At 37.2% G+C, this 21841-nt stretch overlaps 1 protein-coding gene across 7 annotated transcripts in view; it reads right to left on the bottom strand.

The window, feature by feature from the left end:
* EVI5 (ecotropic viral integration site 5) overlaps positions 1 to 21841 on the bottom strand; it is a 193254-nt gene that overhangs the window by 96185 nt on the left and 75228 nt on the right. For all 7 annotated transcript variants that reach the window (XM_060202085.1, XM_016192653.2, XM_060202084.1 and 4 more), the window contains 5 exons: positions 20459 to 20602; positions 19215 to 19304; positions 19018 to 19115; positions 15680 to 15740; positions 1557 to 1610 (listed from right to left, as the gene is read on the bottom strand). In XM_060202085.1, coding sequence (XP_060058068.1) covers positions 1557 to 1610; positions 15680 to 15740; positions 19018 to 19115; positions 19215 to 19304; positions 20459 to 20602 — 447 coding nt within the window. The remainder of the gene's footprint in view (positions 1 to 1556; positions 1611 to 15679; positions 15741 to 19017; positions 19116 to 19214; positions 19305 to 20458; positions 20603 to 21841) is intronic.

Genomic DNA, 21841 nt, shown 5'->3' on the forward strand with positions numbered 1-21841 from the left:
AATAAATCAACAAGGGCAACAAAAGGGAATAAATAAATTAATAAATATTAAAAAAAGAAAATTATTCACTTCAAATGTCTTATATAAAAAGAACTGGGAAGATGTATCTTTTACTGCAAACTGAGTATTTAATAAAAACAAATTTAAATTACTTTAAAACAATGAAGTTCAACCATATATGGAATCACCAAAAATGAGAATTATGCTCAAACCAACACTAATAGGAAAAAAAAAATGGAGAGTAGTTTTGACTTAACATAACATACCTACAACTATACAACAAAAACCATGTAATAAAAACCTTGTTTTTCACAATACTATTTAAGATAAAATCATCAAAATTTCCCAACAAAAGACGATTATTCAAACCACATTTTCAGGAAAGATTTTAAGATACTAGGCAATATCATGAGAGTACTTTTAAACTTGTTTGCTTTCATCTTTAGATGGGAGGCAAAACACCACTGAAAGAGTTTATGAATTCCTATTTTTTTCTCAATAAATGAAAACTCTTACACTTTCATGACTCAGTACATTTTTGAAAAATTGCCACCAGGATTACTGCTGAGGCTCAGTGCCTGCACAATGAATCCACTGCTACCGGTAACTATTTTTGCCTTTTTTTTTTTTTCTCTCCCCTTTGACAGGACAGAAAAACTGAAGGGGAAGGGAAAAAGGAGAGGGAAAGAGAAAGAAAGCCACTTGCAGCACTGCTCCACTACTCATGAAGCTTCCCCCCTGCAGGCGAGGCCCTGGGACTTGCACACAGGTTCCTGCATATGGTAACAAACGCACTCACCTGGATGCACTACGACCCAGCCCCCACCGAGCACAATCTTATAATAGCAGAAGCAAGATTACAAAGTACAGCACATAAAAAGCACAATATCAAAAGCAATGCAAAAATTCTGTATTTGTCCATTTTATATGAAGCAGACAAGAGTAACAATGGCATAAAAATAATTCTCATATTTCAAAGCATAAGCACAGGTGGGTTAATTCAGGGTAAACTGTTAAATAAGAAATTAGTCATTTTTGACCTAACTTAGAGCAATCCTAGGTCTTATAGACATTGCAGCCACATTTTAATATGTGGGGAAAAAAAAAAAAGGTCAGGGCAACATTCGAAACTCATCTTAAAAACATCATACAAATGGTTTTTAGAGACTATATATAAAGAAACAAATCACTTCACTATGTCACTCTTTTAATAACCTTAATTAAAGCTTTAGCCTTATTGTTCAAGTAGTCAATTTTTATTAAAGACAAGCTATGTAACAACTTGAAATAAGCAGTGGATAAAGTGTTGGGCCTGCAAGTATAAGGTTCTGAGTCTGATCTCTGGGACCACATGGTTCTTTCTGCCACTCTTTTTCTCATTAAAAAAGAAATCTTTCAAAAATAAAAAAAAAAAGTTATTTAAACAGTGATTCAGAGAAAGTTAAGCAGTCAATTCTTCAACAACTTCAAATACAAACCTGCAAGATTTCTTTCTGAGTATTTAAAATGAAAACATAATACATATTCAGCAAAAGCTTGTATAATTATTTACTTACTTTTTCTAATGTTTCAATGCGCTGTTTTAAGAGTCTATTTTCTGTGCGTAACCTCTGCGAAACAAGACAAAAAAGGTTTATCTACAAGCATTCCTGAGAGAAAAAGATAAAATTGTAGTCTTTAGAATATGCCATCTGATATAAATAAGAAAAGAATCTAAAATTATCTCTGTCAAAAAATGCTTTGCATTCTCTCAAATTCTCAAATAGTAAAGAGTAAGGATATATGGACTACAAAAGCTGGATATGGGTAAGATAGCAGCATACTTTAAGGATGGCTCTTTTGGTCACTGCCAGGCCACCTCATCACCCGGGGCCCTAGTCAGGGAATCCTGGGATTCCCACACAGACAAGATGGGCCTACTCTAACAGATCTCTGTCATCACTGTCACTGGTCATCTCCATCAGGAACAATAGAGTGTACCCCTTTGTTGGCCCCTATAGGACCTTCCCCCCTATGAGGATCAACAATGGTAGGGACTGTCCCATTCTCCAAAGGGAGGTTTAGTCAACATACTCTACCAGTTGAGGAAGACGGGTCCTGGAATGAGTACAGCCTAGAAGGTTCCTAGCTATGAATACAGAATGCAAGCTCAGACCTACATGGATACAGAGGTTGCATAGGCTCCTGTGCTGAATATGGGGCCCAGATCAAATTGATGGGGTTTACAGTTAGCAATATTTACACACCTTTCTTATATTAAGGAGCTACTCCCTTCCCTGATCCAGCTTTCTAGTTCTATACCCAACTCAGACACCATCTCCCCGGATAATACCTTTGTTCCACTTGCATGTTGAGCTCAGGCAAAAATCAGTAAAGTCACGAGCCCCTTGAAATATACCTAAATTAGCTAGCTTTTGTCAAAATGGAGACACCAAATCTCCTCTGCTATATTCTTGCCTTTAGGTTCTTGATTATTTAACAATTTGTTCTGCTTTATATCTTAATGGTTTTTCAGCTACACAAGTTCCAGTCTTTTCAATATTTCCATTTCAGAAAGAATAAGAACACATGTCAAGGAAATGACATTTATCCAGCTGTAACTGATTTATTTTCAGTGTCAGAGACTCACATGTGTGCAATTTCACCATTGTAGACCACCATGGCTGGGGGAGCAGAGACAGCACAGCATCAGAACTTCCTTCAGTATTGTAACAATACCCCTCCATAGTACTGGGACTCAAACTTGGGCTGCATGATTGGCAAGACACATACCCTACCTGGTGAGCTATCTCCTGCCCCTGTGACTGATATTTAAATATAAATTATAGTATATATAGAAATAATCCTTTTATGTAAGTAAAAAATTACTATAATCAATATGTATTTTTTGTTTTTATATAGGTGCATATATGATATTAAACAGCCTTTCTAGGTAGGAAAGACTAAGTCATCTCCTATAAAGTCTAGCCATATAAGTAGCATTCAACTGTATATAAAATACACAACAAATGTGAAAGAAATGCATTCTCATAGCTATATGCCAAATCAAGTTTGATCAATCAATACAAACATACTTTGCCAATTAGATCTTTGTGTTCCATTCACTAGAACAATACTTAGGTGATTTGAAATACATATTATTTTATATTTGAACTCAGATGCCAAAACAGCTTGAAATGGAAAATTTTTCTAATTTCCTGGTTACTTATATTCTATGTAGCTTAGTAATGTACACAAATAAACAATTATTAAATACTGTTGAAGTCTGAAAATTCAAATAAATGAGACTCTCCAAAGGTTATCAAGGAAATATAAGCATTAACATTTTGTTTAACCCTATAAGATTCAGAAAGCTATAAAACTATGCAACATGGGAGTTGGACGGTAGTGCAGCAGGTTAAATGCAGGTGGTGCAAAGTGCAAGGACCGGCAGAAGGATCCCGGTTCAAGCCCCTGGCTCCCCACTTGCAGGGAGTCACTTCACAAGCCATGGAGTAGGTCCGCAGGTGTCTGTCTTTCCCCTCTGTCTTCCCCTCCTCTCTCCATTTCTCTCTGACCTATCCAACAATGATGACATCAATAATAACAGAGGTGGGCAGTGGGCGCAGCAGGTTAAGCGCCCGTGGAACAACAATAATAACTACAACAACAATAAAATAAAAAAACTATGCAACAAACCACATGATTATCTCAATAGATGCAGAGAAAGCCTTTGACAAAATCCAACACCCATTCATGCTCAAAACTCTACAAAAAATGGGAATAGATGGGAAATTCCTCAAGATAGTGGAGTCTATATATAGCAAACCTACAGCCAACATCATACTCAATGGACAGAAGCTGAAAGCATTCCCCCTCAGATCGGGGACTAGACAGGGCTGTCCACTGTCACCGTTACTCTTCAACATAGTATTGGAAGTTCTTGCCATAGCAATCAGGCAAGAGAAAGAAATCAAAGGGATACAGATTGGAAGGGAAGAAGTCAAGTTCTCACTATTTGCAGATGATATGATAATATACATAGAAAGACCTAAAGAATCTAGTAGAAAATTACTGGAAGTTATTAGGCAAGGTATCAGGCTACAAAATCAATGTACAAAAATCAGTGGCATTTCTTTATGCAAACACTAAATCTGAAGAAGAAGACATTCAGAAATCACTCCCATTTACTGTTTCAGCAAAATCAATCAAATACCTAGGAATAAAGTTGACCAAAGAAGTGAAAGACTTGTATGCTGAAAACTATGAGTCGCTACTCAAGGAGATAGAAACTGATAGCAAGAAATGGAAAGATATCCCATGCTCATGGATTGGAAGAATAAATATCATCAAAATGAATATTCTCCCCAGAGCCATATACAAATTTAATGCAATACCCATCAAAGTTCCACCAAGCTTCTTTAAGAGAATAGAACAAACACTACAATCATTTATCTGGAACCTGAAAACACCTAGAATTGCCAAAACCATCTTAAGGAAAAGAAACAGAAATGGAGGCATCACACTCCCAGACCTTAAACTATATTATAAAGCCATCATCATCAAAACAGCATGGTACTGGAACAAAAAAAAATTCTGGTTCCACAGACCAGTGGAACAGAATTGAAAGCCCAGAAGTAAATCCCAACACCTATGGGCATCTAATCTTTGATAAGGGGGCCCAAAGGATTAAATGGAAAAAGGAGGCTCTCTTCAATAAATGGTGCTGGGAAAACTGGGTTGAAACATGCAGAAGAATGAAATTGAACCACTTTATCTCACCAGAAACAAAAATCAACTCCAAATGGATCAAAGACCTAGATGTCAGACCAGAAACAATCAAATACTTAGAGGAAAACATTGGTAAAACACTTTCCCACATACACCTCAAGGACATCTTTGATGAATCCAACCCAATTACAAGGAAGACTAAAGCAGAAACAAACCAATGGGACTACATCAAATTGAAAAGCTTCTGCACATCCAAAGAAACTATTAAACAAACAGAGAGACCCCTCACAGAATGGGAGAAGATCTTCACATGCCAGACATCAGACAAGAAACTAATCACCAAAATATATAAAGAGATCAGCAAACTTAGCACCAAAAAAGCAAATGACCCCATCCAAAAATGGGCAGAGGATATGAACAAAACATTCACCTCAGAGGAGATCCAAAAGGCTAACAAACATATGAAAAACTGCTCTAGGTCACTGATTGTCAGAGAAATGCAAATTAAGACAACACTAAGATACCACCTCACTCCTGTAAGAATGGCATACATCAAAAAGGACAGCAGCAACAAATGCTGGGGAGGATGTGGGGACAGAGGAACCCTTTTACATTGCTGGTGGGAATGTAAATTGGTACAGCCTCTGTGGAGAGCAGTCTGGAAAACTCTCAGAAGGCTAGACATGGACCTTCCATATGATCCAGTAATTCCTCTCCTGGGGTTATACCCCAAGGACCCAACCAAAAAGAGGTGTGTACTCCTATGTTCATAGCAGCACAATTCATAATAGCTAAAACCTGGAAGCAACCCAGGTGCCCAACAACAGATGAGTGGCTGAGAAAGCTGTGGTATATATACACAATGGAATACTATGCAGCTATCAAAAACAATGAACCCACCTTCTCTGACCCATCTTGGACAGAGCTAGAAGGAATTATGTTAAGTGTACTAAGTCAGAAAGATAAAGATGAGTATGGGATGATCCCACTCATCAACAGAAGCTGACTAAGAAGATCTGAAAGGGAAACTAAAAGCAGGACCTGATCAAATTGTAATTAGGGCACCAAAGTAAAAACCCAGTGGTGAGGGGTAGACATGCAGCTTCCTGGGCCAGTGGGGGGTGGGAGTGGGCGGGAGGGATGGGTCACAGTCCTTTGGTGGTGGGAATGTGTTTATGTACACTCCTAGCAAAATGTAGACATATAAATCAGTAGTTAATTAATATGAGGGGGAAAATCAATTCTATGTCTCAAAGTTTCTCAAAAGACAAACTGAATCTTTTTAATATATAGGCTATGTATTTGATATGCGGACTCTCTCAAAAGCCTAGACCAAGTAGATTAGAAGCATCCAATAGCACAGCTATATACAAGATACTGGATACTGTACAGCAAACCATAACAAAGGGACTTTTCAAAGTTAACCCAATTAACAAATAATGTGATGATAATATTAACTATCGATTGTCTTTTTGAACCCTAAGACAGCAGGAACCTCACATCTCCACTATAGAGCCCCTACTTCCCCCAGTCCTGGAACCCTTGGATAGGGCCCACTTTCCCGTATGCATCTCCCAATCCAAACCAAATAATATTGCATACGCCGATCACAACCTAACCAACGCAACGATTGCCACCTCAACATGCTTCACTTCAGACTGTATCCAGAGACTTCACGTGTGGAATGACAACCCTTCAGCTTCATTACTCGGGTGAGACCTTTCCTTTTATAGTACACTCTAATTTCATCTCAGGTAGTTCACTTTCTAACAAAGTCCCATAACCTAGATATACACCAGTTTCTGTGAGAGCTTATGCGCACACGTATCCATAAACTACTGCAAAATATATACCTGAAAGCAGAAGTACACTAGAGTTTGCAGTGAGTACCTCCCTAACACTTCCTCTCCACTATTCAAAGCTTGGGATCCATGATTGCTCAACAAATTGTTTGGCTTCATATGTTAACTCTCTTTTCAATCACCAGGTACCAGATGCCACCGGGATGCTGGCCAGGCTTCCCTGGATTGAAGACCCCACCAATGTGTCCTGGAGCTCAGCTTCCCCAGAGACACACCTTACTAGGGAAAGAGAGAGGCAGACTGGGAGTATGGACCGACCAGTCAAAGCCCATGTTCAGTGGGGAAGCAATTACAGAAGCCAGACTTTCTACCTTCTGCAACCCTCAACGACCCTGGGTCCATGCTCCCAGAGGGCTAGAGAATGGGAAAGCTATCATGGGAGGAGGTGGGCTATGGGGATTGGGTGGTGGGAATTGTGTGGAGTTGTACCCCTCCTACCTTATGTTTTTGTTCATTAATCCTTCCTTAAATAAAAAATTAAAAAAAGAAAAAGCGATGCAACAATTACTATAACCAGATAATTCAATGAACTTAATGTTATAGTGGCAATTTTGCTAAAAAATATATATATATTTCACTTAGATTCTTTCTCTACCCTCTTTAAAGCTGAAATTTTGTTATATACAAGTGTTTACTCCAAACATCTGCATAAATGTCTTTTTTTTTTTTATCTTCACAAGCGTATTCACTTATTTATTAAGAGAGTGAGAAAATGAAGGGGGGAAAGGTAGGGGGAGAGGACAGAGAAGAGGATAGGGAAAAGGGGGAAGGGAGGAGGAAGGAGAGGGGGCAGGAAGGACCACAGAGAGGACTACTGCTTAGCTTTGGTATAGGCAGTGCCAGTGATTAAACCTGCAGCTTCTGGGGTCTCAGGAATTCAAATTGGTGCTCTAACAGACTGAGTTATCTCCCTGATCCCACCCAAATGTTTTAATACCACTCTTTAACAAATCACCAATTTTTCACAGTTCAACATTTACTTTATCAGCTAGTAATCTGAACTGTTTCAGAATTACCTGCTACATTTCAAGTGTTTCTTTTTCTTTTTGACTAGCATTATAGTATGCAACTTTGAAATTCCCTTCACTATCTACCAATTCCCCCCACCACCCCATTATTATACTATTATATTTAGTTCCCTAAACCATAATTGCTAAAGTAAATAAAACACAGGGTTGTGGGTTTGTTTGTTATTGCTGGGACTCAGTCAGTACAGATCAAATCAGTTGTACCCAGTAGTCATTTTTCTTCTCTCCCATCCCAATACCCCCAGGTCCTTCTTTTTCAAGTTGAGAAGGAAATGGAAAGTTAGGGGTAAGGAGAAAGAGGAAGGAGAGACACCTGCACTGCTCTACCATTCAAGCAGCTTCTCCCATATAGATGGGGCCTCCCATATGGACTTGGGACCAGGGAGAACCCAGGTCCTTGAACATGGTGACATGTATGCTCTTCTGGGTGAGCCACCACCTGGTCCTAGGAAACAGCGTTTTGAAGTTATGCCAGGTTAGGTTCAAATTTTCATTTAAAACAAATACCTGTATCTGTGTCATCAACTATCCTGAAACCTTACTTCCTCATCTAGAAAATAATAGTAAAGTCCACAATGGCATACAAAAGTGCTCAATAAGTAACAAAGACTTCATCAGTAAAAAGTATTAATCATAATATTACTGAAGGGAGTCGGGTGGTAGAGCAGCGGGTTAAGTGCAGGTGGCGCAAAGTGCAAGGACCGGCGTAAGGATCCCGGTTCGAGCCCCCGGCTCCCCACCTGCAGGTCGCTTCACAGGTGGTGAAGCAGGTCTGCAGGTGTCTATCTTTCTCTCCCTCTCTCTGTCTTCCCCTCCTCTCTCGATTTCTATCTGTCCTATCAAACAACAGCAGCAACAACAATAACAACAATAATAACTACAACAATAAAACAACAAGGGCAACAAAAGGGCATAAATAAATAAATATTTAAAAAATAATAATAATATTACTGAAGTTATACATAAATATTTTTACTTTTAACTATTTTAAAACTTATTCTTCAGAATTTTTTTTTTTGCTATGGATTGCTACAAGAAATTAAAGTTGACTAAATGTGTTGATTTATACTTTGTGGAAATATTAGTAATTTCATGCATGCGGAGTTATTTTTGTCTCCCCTTTATTCATATATTTTTATATGTGCCTTTATAACAAACATTTTTAGTATGTTAGGCTCTATTCTGTTTTTTTTTAGGTTATTCCTAGACATGATTTTATTTTTACTTTAAATGGAATGTCCTTTCCCAAGATATTGAAATATGTACATATATATTACAATTACTACAGTCTATCTCAACTGAATTCTCATCTATTTTTTAGTATATTACTTATTTTAATCATATTTCCTGAAGCTAATTAAAAGATTATTCTAAAACTTTAAAGTGAAAGCCACAAAGAGAATGACCAATAGATACATATAGTTGAAGAACAGAGACTTTACCCTATAGAATTGAGAGAAAATGAGACTAAAAGTGGAACAACAAAGTGCCTATTGTGGCAAAGTATAAATAAAATAAAGCTTGCTGCCAAGAAGAATATAGCCTGTTAATAATCTCTAGGGTATTTATAACTAAAAGCTTTATGTTATAATGCAATGTTATTTAAATTTTTAAAAATAAGCATTTTAAGAAACTTACTTAGTATATATCAAATTTAAATACTAAGATCCTACAAGTATCATTATTTAGGCTATGGAAATACAAAGTGCCATAAAAATTTATATACAACATACTGACTAACATTATTTTTAATAATGGAAAGTGAAGAACTTAATATTCCAAAGTAGCGAAATCTCTACAGCAAACAATCTACTCTTCAGCATCATCTTCTATTCTTTCCAGCTTACTCATTTTTAAGAATTAACCCATACTCAAACTTTCTTACCACAATCCAATGATCCCATCAACTTTTAACTATTCCGCACTCCTGATGTCCTCTATACTCCTTTCACAAAGTCTAGTTTCCAGTATTTATAGACTTCCCTTGCTTTTCTCTCCCTCCCCCGCCCCCGGCATTTAATATTAACTTGTCTTACTTTTCTAGTGGAATCTCTACTTATATTTTTTAATTCATTTATTTTATAGATACAGAGGTCTTTTCTTTTTCTCTTTATATTTTATTTATTTAAATTTTTATTTTTTTATATTTTAATTTTATATTTTTACTGTTGGGAAGGCTCTTGATAACTGAAAATCTTTGGCTGTGATTGGCCTGTTCATATTTTCTAATTCCTCTGTTTAATTTTGGAAGTTCGTATGTACGTAGGAACTTGTCCATTTCTCCCAGGTTCTCTAGCTTGGTGGCATATAGTTGTTTACAGAAACCTCACATGGTACTTTGGATTTCTGTGGTGTCTGTTGTGGTATCTCTTTTATTTACAATCCTATTTACTTGAGTCTTCTCTCCTTGCTGCACACCTTTTTTTTTTTTAATGAGTCTGACTATGGTTTTGTTGATTTTTGTTTACTCTTTCAAAGAACCAACTTTTAGCCTTGTTGATCTTTTGTATGGTTCTCTTATTTTTGATGTTATTTCTTCCCTAATTTTAGTTATTTCAGTCCTTCTGGTTGCTTTAGTTTCCTTGTTCCTCTTTGTCTAAGTCTTTAAGGTGTGCAATCAGGTTGTTTACTTGAGCTTTTTCTTGTTTTCTAATGTGTGATTGTATGGCTGTGAACTACTCAGTTCTGCCTTATCTGTGTCCCAAATATTTGATAAGATTGCGTCTTCATTTTCATTGGTTTCTCAAAACATTTTAATTTCTTCCTTAATTTCTTCTTTGACCCAGTAGTTGTTAAGCAGAGTTTCCACATTTTGGGACTATTACTAATTTTTTGTAAGTGTTAATTTAATTCCACTGTGGTGTAAGAAGATGCTTGGGATGATTTCAATGCTCTTGAATTTGTTGATACTGTCTTTGTGGTCTAACATATGGTCTATCCTTGAAAATGACCCATATGGACTTGAATAGAATGTGTATTCATTTCTTGGGGGTGAATGTCTCTGAAAATATCTAATAGTTCGTTTATCTCTTCATTTCTTTATTAATTCTTTGCCTAGATGATCTGTCAAGTTGAGAGAGTGGAGTGTTGAAGTCCCCTACTATGACTGTGTTACTTACTCTTCATATATTGCTGTAGCTCTTTCAGTAGATGTTTGATGTCTTTAGATGGCCTCTCATTGAGTACATAGATGTTAATAATGGTTAAGTTCTCTTGATTGACTGATCCTGAGCATTAACTAATATCCAGCCCTATCTTATTTTAAAGTCTATTGTGTCAGATATGAGAATAGCTGTTCCTGCCCTTTTTTGTGGTCCATTAGCTTGTATGATAGTTTTCCATCCTTCACTTTGAGTCTGTATTTGTCTTGTTGAGTTAGGTGGGATGACTACAGACAACATATGGTTGGGTTGTGTTTTCAGCTCCATTTTCCTACTCTGTGCTTTTTAATGGGTGAATTAAGGCCACTGATATTTATTATAGATTGAAGATATTTTAATGTCAATCTAAACATTCAGAGTGTTCTGATACACGGCAGGTTTATCGTGATGTTATGATTGTTTATCTAGAATATTTACTTCCTCCCCCTCAGGTGGAACACTAATAGACTAGAAGAAGATTTTGATAAAGATGCTTCTATTAAAGAAAAATTCATACAGCATATATTAAGAATCTCTATTTGAAGTCATTATTATCAAAACCTTCCTGTAACACTTTCAGGCAAGAGGTGGAAAATGCTTAAAAATGTTATTCATCAAGGAGCCAGTAAATACTTCTTAGAATAAATTTTAAAATCTTGGAATTTTAATTAAATTAAAAGCAATGGAAAACACATTTCATAATACAAGGCTGTATTTTTAATTCCATATCAAATATGATCATTATCATTTGTTGTGTTAGGAATGTTAAAAGACTGAAGAATGTTTTTTTGCCTCCAGGGTTATTGCTGGAGCTCAGTGCCTGCACAAATCCACTGCTCCTAAAGGCTATTTTTTCCCTTTTTTGTTGCCCTTGTTGTTTTATCATTGTTGTGGTTATTATAATTATAGTTGTTGTTGTTGTTGGATAGGACAGAGAGAAATGTAGAGAGATGGGGAAGAGAAAGATACACCTGCAGACCTGCTTCACTGCCTGTGAAGTGAACCCCACCCCACCCCCCCACAGGTGGGGAGCCGGGGGCTCAAAATGGGATCCTTACTCTGGTCCTTGCGCTTTGCGCCATGTGCCCTTAACCTGCTGCGCTACCGCCAAACCCCTAAGACTGAAGAATTTTAAAGAGTATAAGATGAGAAGACACTACCTTAGGCTGGGAAGATAACATAATGGTTATGCAAAAATCTCATGCCTGAGGCTTTGAGGTCCCAGGTTCAATTCCCCAGCACTACCATAAACCAGAGATGAGCAGTGCTCTGGTATCTCATCTCTGTCTCTGTCTCCTCCCTCTCTTTCTCTCATTTTAATTGCCACGAGGGTTATCACTGGGGCTCACTGCCAGCACTAAGAATGCAATGCTCCTGGTGGCCATTTTTGCCCTCTCCCCTTTCTGTTATACTTGACAGGACAGAGAGAAATTGAGAGGGATGGAGAGACAGAGAATGAGTAAGAAAGACACCTGTAGACCTGCTTCACCACTAGTAAAACACCCCCACTGCAGACGCGGGGTGGTGATGGTGGGAGCTCAAACCCAGGTCTTTATGCATGATAATATATGTGCTTAACCAGGTGCATTACTGTCCAGCCCCCACCCCTCTCTGCCTCTCTCTATCTTTCATTAAATAAAAATAAATTAAGTATTTTTACAAAGATACTAGAATTCATTTCCCTCTATAAGGAAGATGGGAAGGGAAGGGAAAGAATGTGAATAAAGTAGTATTTCCCATTTCAGAGAAAGCTCAAATAATACATAACTAATTGCAAATGAGATAGACATCTAATTATGACTAAGATATGGTACCAAGTTCAAGTGAGTAATCATAGTTGAAAAAATAAATAAAAGTGTAGTAATCCAGGAGGTGGCGCAGTACATAAGGAATTGGACTCTCAAGCATGAGGTCCTGAGTTTAATCCTGGCAGCACATGTACCAGAGTAATATCTGGTTCTTTTCTCTTCTTTCTCTCTCCTCCTATCTTTCTCATTAATAAGTAAAATCTAAAAAAAAAAAAAAAAAAAAGTATAGTCACACAAAAATTGTTTTCACTCTGTCCTTTGGGGGACAGGAGGAATGAGACAGAAGATCAGTGTAAGACAGAACTATATAAATGATATTTTATAAAAGGTACAGACTGCCTTTGATTAGTATACTTTATTCACCTGATAGGTTCCATTAACTTTTTAAGCTTATCCATCAAAAGTATTTGTGAGGTCCATGATCACCTTACCCAAAAAAACAAATTAAAAAAGAAATCTTCAAGTATAGATCTTTTGGTATTCCTACATTGAATGTGTTTTCATTTTAGATGAAACTTCAAGAACAATGACTATTCACAGAACTGTGTTTTGTTGTTTTTTCTCAGTAGCACAGCATGGTGAAATGGATAGGAGGGCTTCCCCATCCTCACATTCTTGACTGATTTGTAGTTCCAAATATTCATGGTATGCGATAACCCATACTCTCTCCCCACTCATCAGGATGACAGACTTTCTTACTTTCAGTAGGTTGAAGTGGAGGGTATAGCTTAATATTACCCTTACTCATGGTACCTAAAAGAAAAGCAAATGGTAGAGCAGCAGTTGGGTGGCAGATTTAAAAAAAAAAATGGTGGGGGAGGGAAAACATCTAGGGTGGAGGAGTAGGTTCTTTCTCTCCCTTTTTCTCTGAAAAATGTAGAAGTATCTATTCCAAGTAGATAGATAAAATTGGAAATAAAACAACTAAGAAATGGGAAAAGTAATATACAAGAGATTACCTAGAAAAAATCCAATGGACTATGGCAAGAAAGATTACAGTACTTGTTTACCATAATCCATCCCTCCATAAATACTTTTGGGATATTCACAATTAAGTGGTATTTTACCTCAATGCTAATTAATTTTAAGTAAGGTGACCAGCCATCTAACATTCTGCCATATCCAAGTCAAAAATTAGACACAAAGAGTTTAAAAAAACAAACAAAAAATTTATATCCTGGGGATATATCCTAAGGAACCCAACATATCCATCCAAAAAGATCTGTGTACACATATGTTCTTGGCAGCACAATTGTAATAGCCAAAACCTGGAAGCAACCCAGGTGTCCAACAACAGATGAGTGACTGAGCAAGTTGTGGTCTATATACACAATGGAATACTACTCAGCTGTAAAAAATGGTGACTTCACCGTTTTTCAGCTGATCTTGGATGGACCTTGAAAAAATCATGTTGAGTGAAATAAGTCAGAAACAGATGGATGAATATGGGATGATCTCACTCTCAGGCAGAAGTTGAAAAACAAGATCAGAAAAGAAAACACAAGTAGAACCTGAAATGGAATTGGCATATTGCACCAAAGTAAAAGACTCTGGGGTGGGTGGGTGGGGAAAATACAGGTCCAAGAAGGATTCAGAGGACCTAGTGGGGGTTGTATTGTTATATGGGAATCTGGGGAATGTTATGCATGTACAAACTATTGTATTTACTGTTGAATGTAAAACATTAATTCCCCAATAAAAAAAAGAGGAAAAAAAAAAAGAATTTACTGCTTACGCGGAGGGTAGATAGCATAATAGTTATGCAAATATACTCTTATGCCTGAGGCTCCAAAGTCCCAGGTTCAATCCCCCGCACCACCATAAGCCAGAGCTGAACAGTGCTCTGATTAAAAAAAAAAAAAAAGAATTTACTGCTTACAGAAAGAACAAATAAGAATTTTTTTTACAAACAAGAATTTTAAAGTATATATAGGAATTTCTATGTCCTTCATATCAAAAATCTTTCTATTTCTCTGGAGAGTAGTTCAAAAGTATAACTTTTGCTTAGAAATGGGGAAATTGAATTAGCTAAAACTTATTCTATAGTGGACAAAAATTCATTCCAATGCAGTGATTTGCTCCACTTGGTTTACCCTAGGCCATACTGCTATTAGTCTCAGAATGTTATCAATTATTTTCTTTACCATATGTAAAAATGTGCTTAAATGAATAATAATCTTCCACATGGAAGTATTGTCTCCTGACAACCCACTACATATCTAGAAAAGGAAGGAAATGCTCTTTAAAAACTAGAGTTAAGGGGGTCAGGCGGTGGCGCAATGGGTTAAGCGCATGTGGCACAAAGCGCAGGAACCGGCGTAAGGATCCTGGTTCGAGCCCCCGGCTCCCCACCTGCAGGGGAGTCGCTTCACAGGCGGTGAAGCAGGTCTGCAGGTGTCTATCTTTCTCTCCCCTTCTCTGTCTTCCCCTCCTCTCTCCATTTTTCTCTGTCCTATCCAACAACAAATTGCATCAACAAGGGCAATAATAATAACCACAATGAAGCTACAATAAGGGCAACAAAAGGGGGGGGGGAAATGGCGTCCAGGAGCGGTGGATTCATGGTGCAGGCACCGAGCCCAGCAATAACCCTGGAGGAGGAAAAAAAAACAAAAAACTAGAGTTAAAACTATCTTGGGAGTCGGGTGGTAGAGCAGTGGGTTAAGTGCAGGTGGCACAAAGCGCAAGGACCAGCAGAAGGATACCGGTTCAAGCCCCCGGCTCCCCACCTGCAGGGGAGTCGCTTCACAAGCAGTGAAGGTGTCTATCTTTCTCTCCCCGTCTCTGTCTTCCCCTCATCTCTCCATTTCTCTCTGTCTTATCCAACAATAACGACATCAATCATACTACAACAATAAAACAATAAGGGTAACAAAAGGAAATAAATAATAAATATATAGAAAAAAATTTTTTTAACTATCTTGGTTATATTATTCTGATTTTTGAAGTGTCTACTTAAGCCATAATCTAGTGGGATGGAAAACAGATTTAGCAACAAAAAAACACAGAAAGAATTGATAATTTGCCACACACAGGTAACATATATAAACATAATCTAATGCCCATTGTCAAATAAATGACTTGTATAAATTTATGATAACCTCTTATTTGAAAAGTTCTAAGATACTTACTTTAATTTCAACTTGCTCTTCCATTTCTTTAGTTTTTATTGTAGTGTATTCCTTTTCAAGCCTAAAAAGGGAACAACAAAAGTTCAAAGTGTCTATTCACTCTCATGTAGTTATTAGATTATAAAATTTAAAACTGTATTATTAACTCATAACATAATTTCATTAGGTTCCCCAAACGTACAACAAACATCTGAATTTATACATTCATTCAGTTTAGCTGTTTTGAAATAGTTACTTTGTATCCTATGTGATAAATACCATCATTACTCATTTTAATATCTAAAACAAAACATTAGGAAAAATCAATTAATCCTAGCTTCCCAATTTAAATGCCAGGTATGTTCAATTCAATTACCTTAAGAACTACATCTGTTTTTCAATATTTTATTTATTTATTTATTGAACAGAGACAGAAACTGAGAGGGAGATAGAGTGATAAAGTAGTGTTGGACTCTCAAGTATGAGGTCCTGAGTTCAGTCCATAGCAGCACATGTACCAGAGTCAGATGTCTGGCTCTTTCTCTCCTCCTATCCCTCTCATTAATAAATAAATAAAAATTAAAGAGAGAGAGAGAGAGAAAGAGAAAGAGAGACCAGTAGACCTGCTTTAGCACTTGTGAAGCTTCCTCTCTGCTGGTGGTGACTTGGGGCTTGAACCCAGATCCTTGTGCATGCTAACATGTGTTCTCAAACAGGTGACCACAACCCAGGCCCCAAGAGTTTTAAGAGTCATTATTACTTCTTCATCTCTATTTGGGGTGGGGGGTAGGGAGGGAGAGGGGAGGGGGAAAATAGAACCAAAGCATCTTTCAATGCAGAGGAGGTTGGACTCAAACCTAGGTATAAAGCAGTACATTGTCCAAGTGAGCTATTTCATTGGCCCAATAGTGTTCTTAATAATCTTACTTTATAATAGTTTTGGACTTACAAAAAACTTGTATGGGAGATGAGTATGGGATGATCCCACTCATAAACAGAAAAGTTGAGAAAAAAGAACAAAAAGGGAAACTCAAAGCAGAATCTGACTGAGGTTGGAGTAGGGCACCAAAGTAAAAATCTCTGGGTAAAGGGTGGGGGTAGATGTTCAGCTTCACTGGACAGGGAGGGGGGAGAGAAAGACAAACAGACCTTTGGTGGTAGGAAGGATATTAATATACAAGGTTCTACCCAGGGTATCACATTAATTTGCTGTCTTCTTTTTTTTAATATTTATTCCTTTTTGTTGCCCTTATTGTTTTTATTGTTGTAGTTATTATTGATGTCATTATTGTTAGGACAGAGAGAAATGGAGAGAGGAGAGGAAGACAGAGAGGGCAAGAGAAAGACACCTGTAGACCTGATTCACGGTTTACAACGCGACAACCCTGTAGGTGGGGAGCTGGGGACTCGAACCAGGATCCTTACGCTGGTCCTTGGCGATTTGCACCACCCACCACCTGCACTTAACCCACTGCGCTACCACCCGACTCCCTAACTTGCTGTCTTCTGAAGCTCAGGGTTTTTTTAGGAATTGAATGACTGAGTAGTGGTCAAGTAGACAACTCAAGTGGAATTTGTTTTATGTTTTTCTCATAATTATACTAGGGTTATGGATTTGAAGTAAGATCACTTAGTGAGTTCCATTTCTGTCACATCATATTAAAGATGCAAACTATTAATGGGACATCACTGGTGATCTCCTTGTGTTTTGAATAACCATTATCTCTGTAACAAGGTAATACTGTACTGTTACTACATTTTGCATTTTCCTATATATAAGAAATGATGAGGGTTGGCCAGTCATCCCCGATAGAACGCAACATTCACAAGGACCTAGATTCAATCCTTATTACCCACCACGAGGAGGGAAATTTCATAAACAGTGTTGCAGTCCCCACCCCTCCTTTTAGCTTAAAATTAAACTAAATTAAATTTAAATTTAAAAAGCATGTATGCAAACCTAGGTTCAAATCTGACCCTTACCACACTGACAGACCACAGCTTTGGTGCTGTGGCCTCTTTCACTCTCTCTCTTTCTCTGCCTTCTCTGTCTCTATCTAGCAGGGGAAACTTTTGACCATTTGTTCATATCTCTAGTAGCCATCTGAATGTTGGCTTGGTGAAGTGCCTATTCAGAGCCTTTACCTATCATTCAATAAGGTTTGTTTTTTAAAAAATATTTATTTATTCCCTTTTGTTGCCCTTGCTGTTTTATTGTTGTAGTTATTGTTGTTGTTATTGATGATGTCATTGTTGGAGAGGACAGAGAGAAATGGAGAGAGAAGGGGAAGACAGAGAGGGGGAGAAAAAGATAGACACCTGCAGACCTGCTTCACCGCTTGTGAAGCGACTCCCCTGCAGGTGGGGAGCCGGGGGCTCAACCGGGATTCTTATGTGGGTCCTTGCGCTTTGTGCCACGTGCGCATAACCCGCTGCATTACCACCATACTCCCAGTTTGTTTTTTAATGGGTTTTACAAGTTCTTTATATATTTTAGATATTAAACTCTTATGAGATATATGAAGTACAAATATTTTCTCCCATTCAGTAGAATGTCTTTTAATTTTGATACAGATTTCTTTCACTAAGTCAGAAACAGAAGGATGAATATGGGATGATCTCACTTTCAGACAGAAGTTGAAAAACAAGATCAGAAAAGAAAACACAAGTAGAACCTGAAATGGAATTGGAGTATTGTACCAAAGTAAAAGATTCTAGGGTGGGGGTTGGTGGGTGGGGAGAATACAGGTCCATGAAGGATGATAAATGACATAGTGGGGGTTGTATTGTTAAATGGGGAACTGGGGGATGTTATGCATGTACAAACTACTGTATTTACTGTTGAATGTAAAACATTAATTCCCCAATAAAGAAATAAATTAAAAAAAATTTCTTTCACTCTGCAGAAGTATTTTAGCTTGAGTAAGTTCCAATGGTTTATTTTTACTTTTATTTCCCTTGCCACTAAAGTCCCCAAAAATGTATCCAAGAAATATATTGTCTGATTTCAAAAATGATCGTGTGGTTATGTTAAAGACTATCTAATTTGTTAAACCATTTTGAGTTAATTTTTGGTATATAGTGCTAGTGGTCTCGTGTCATTATTTTGCGTATAGCTATCCAGTGGAAAGAGGGGCTTCAAAGGTAATACACACTGGTTTCATAAAATGCTTTTAAAAGCAATACAAATTCCAAAATTAAGTTCATTCTACATCAAGACCAAAACCACAAAACAAAGTACCACAGTCTCTAAATTGAGGAAAACTGCATTTACCACTAAAATGGTTTGCCAAGTCCATGAATTTCATAAAGCCTTCAACAAACCCCCTTAACCAAGAAACAAAACTTGAAATACTTACTTTTTCATTTTTTTTGAGTTATATTTGACTTGGTAAGCTGCTTGGATTAATTTGTCTGGTCCACAATCAAACTGATGTGGAATGGCCTTCTGAAAGTGCTAAGATACAATAAAAGAAAAATAAAAGAACTACTTAATGTGCATTATTAATAATCAATAGTAAAACCTAGTCATTCAAGAAAGCATGAACTGACTTACTTGTAACATTCCTTCCATGTCAAGTTGCATCAGTTCTGCCTGATTCATCTGAAGAAGTGCTAATCCTACTCGAAAGACTATTTCTAAACCCTGAGGAAACAAATTAGATAAAGTCAAATTTGTCTTACTGATCTATACAAAAACTAATTATACTAGGTGGCCCAGGCGGCCCAAGAGTCAGACTTGCCACGTGGCTGTGGGAGCCAAGGCCCAAAACACCTTGAACAGTAAACAAGATAAAATAACTTATTAAAGATAAGCTTGAAGTTGTGGGAGTGAAAATTATTGTCCAAAGCAGTTGTAAATGTCTTTCTTATACTCTCAAATAAATATACAAAGACAAAAGGAGAAGCTGTTCAAGATAATGTTAGAATGTTCATCAAGAAAAAAAAAAAAAAAGCATAACTAACACTTCGTTGAAGATGAATTATCCAGTGAATTTGTGTTCAGTTTCCCAAGTATCAAAGGAACATACAGTTGTGATGTTTTAATATTTGACTACCCAGAACTTGCTGAAGAAACCATGACTCACAAAAGCTTAAGGTTTAAATAGTATGGCTACCTTATGAAGAGAATAGTGATACATACTGAAAATGAAAAAGAAAAAAAAACTATAGTAAACAGTGATCAAACCTAGAAGTGCATTTTCTATACAAAATGGTATAGCAAATATTTTATGCTTTTTTGGTCATATGGTTGCTCTCACAAAAACTCAATTCTCCCATTATAGCCTCCAGTCAAACATAAACAACACATTATCAAATGGGCATAGTTGTTTCCCAAGAAAAAATCATTTACAAAACCAAACAGAGGATGGGTTTGTTACAGAGACCAGACTGGATCACAACATGAATAATAATTATGCAAAAGACTTCCATGTCTAAAGCTCCAAGGTCCCAGGTTCACCCATCAGCATCACCATAAGCCAGAGTTAATCAATGCTCTGGTAAATAATTAATATTTTTTTAAAAGAACACGATCATGGTTTGCAGTCTAAACTAATTCAGGTTATCAATTGACCTGCCCAAGATGTACTTAGTAACGAATAACACTGAGTTCAGTTAAGATGCAATTAAATTTTAAGTAAGTATTGAGGGATTTCAAACTCCTAATCCATCATCTGTCAAGTGTGAACACTAACAGTAACCTATGAGAGCTGTGTCCAGCATAAATGAAATGATCCATGGCACTCCTCCCAATGGTTTTGTTGTACACTCATGCTACTAGTCTACCCATTAGCTTACCTCAGACATAAAGATATCAAATATCCTTGTTGCAACTGGAAGTGGAAAAGTTGTAAGAAAGATAGTCAGAAACCAGGACGATGCATACATTGAGGTATGAAAACTCTGAGACTGGAAATGTACAAAGAGCTCTGGAAGATGCTCCTAAAGAGAAGGAAATGATTAGTTACAACACAGTGAAAGTGGGTATTTTAAGTCAGATGAATTTTATACTTTAGGCTAGTTTATACCCAACATAAAAATAAGACCAAAGTATTATGAGGAAAGAAACAGATACATTCAAGATAGTGGCTACAATCAGGAAAAATAAGAGGGGAAGAGTGATACAGAATTGGAATTTTAGCTATATCCCTAATATCTGGCTTCTTAATAAAAATAATACTTGAAAGAAATAAGTAAAACTTCTTTTAATAAATAAAACAAGGGAGTCGGGCGGTAGCGCAGTGGGTTAAGTGCAAGTGGCACAAAGCACAAAGACCTGCGTAAGGATCCCCCAGCTCCCCACCTGCAGGGGAGTCGCTTCCCAGGCGGTGAAGCAGGTCTGCAGGTGTCTTTCTCTCCCCCTCTGTCTTCCCCTCCTCTCTTCATTTCTCTCTGTCCTATCCAACAATGACAACAATAATAAGGGCAACAAAAGGAAATAAATAAATAAATATTTTTTTTAAAGTAAAACTTTTAAACTAATTTAATTTCATTGGTGGAGGTATCTGATATTCCCTGTACGTTTTGTAAACTATGATACCTCTGGGGCTAGGTGGTGGCACATCTGGTTAAGTGCACATGATACTATGTGTAAGGACCCGAGTTCAAGCCTCCAATACCCACCTGCAGGAGGAAAGCTTCATGAGTGCTGAAACAGCTGCCGGTGTCTCTGTCATTCTCTCCCTCTCTACCCCCCCCCACTTCCCTCTCGATTTCTCTCAGTCTTATCAAAAAATATATAAGTAAATAAATAAACTATGATACTTCAAAAAACTTAGTTCTATGTTGATATAACATCAATTTGCCATTGATCATCTACCATCTTACCCAAAATATGTGCCTCAACCACTGTAGTAATTCAAAATATAAATGATACACTGATTGAAAGCAAACTGGAAAAGTTTAGGATTGATAAAAACATGCTTACTATTTCAGGGGAAAAAAATAAAAATCAGAGGCTGGGTTGTAGCAGACCCAGTAGAATGCACAAGTTACAGTACATAAGGGCCTGGGTTCAAGCTGCTATTCCCACCTAAAGGGTGGGAAGCACTGAGTTTCTTTCTCCCTCTCTACTTCCCACCGCCCTCTAATTTCTGTCTCTACCTACATAAATAAATAAATACATAAATAAAATTCTTTAAAATTAAAAATCACAGAAACATACTTTATTTTCTTGTTTTT

Source organism: Erinaceus europaeus, chromosome 11 (assembly GCF_950295315.1).
Source record: "Erinaceus europaeus chromosome 11, mEriEur2.1, whole genome shotgun sequence".
In the NCBI taxonomy this organism is placed as follows: Eukaryota; Metazoa; Chordata; class Mammalia; order Eulipotyphla; family Erinaceidae; genus Erinaceus; species Erinaceus europaeus.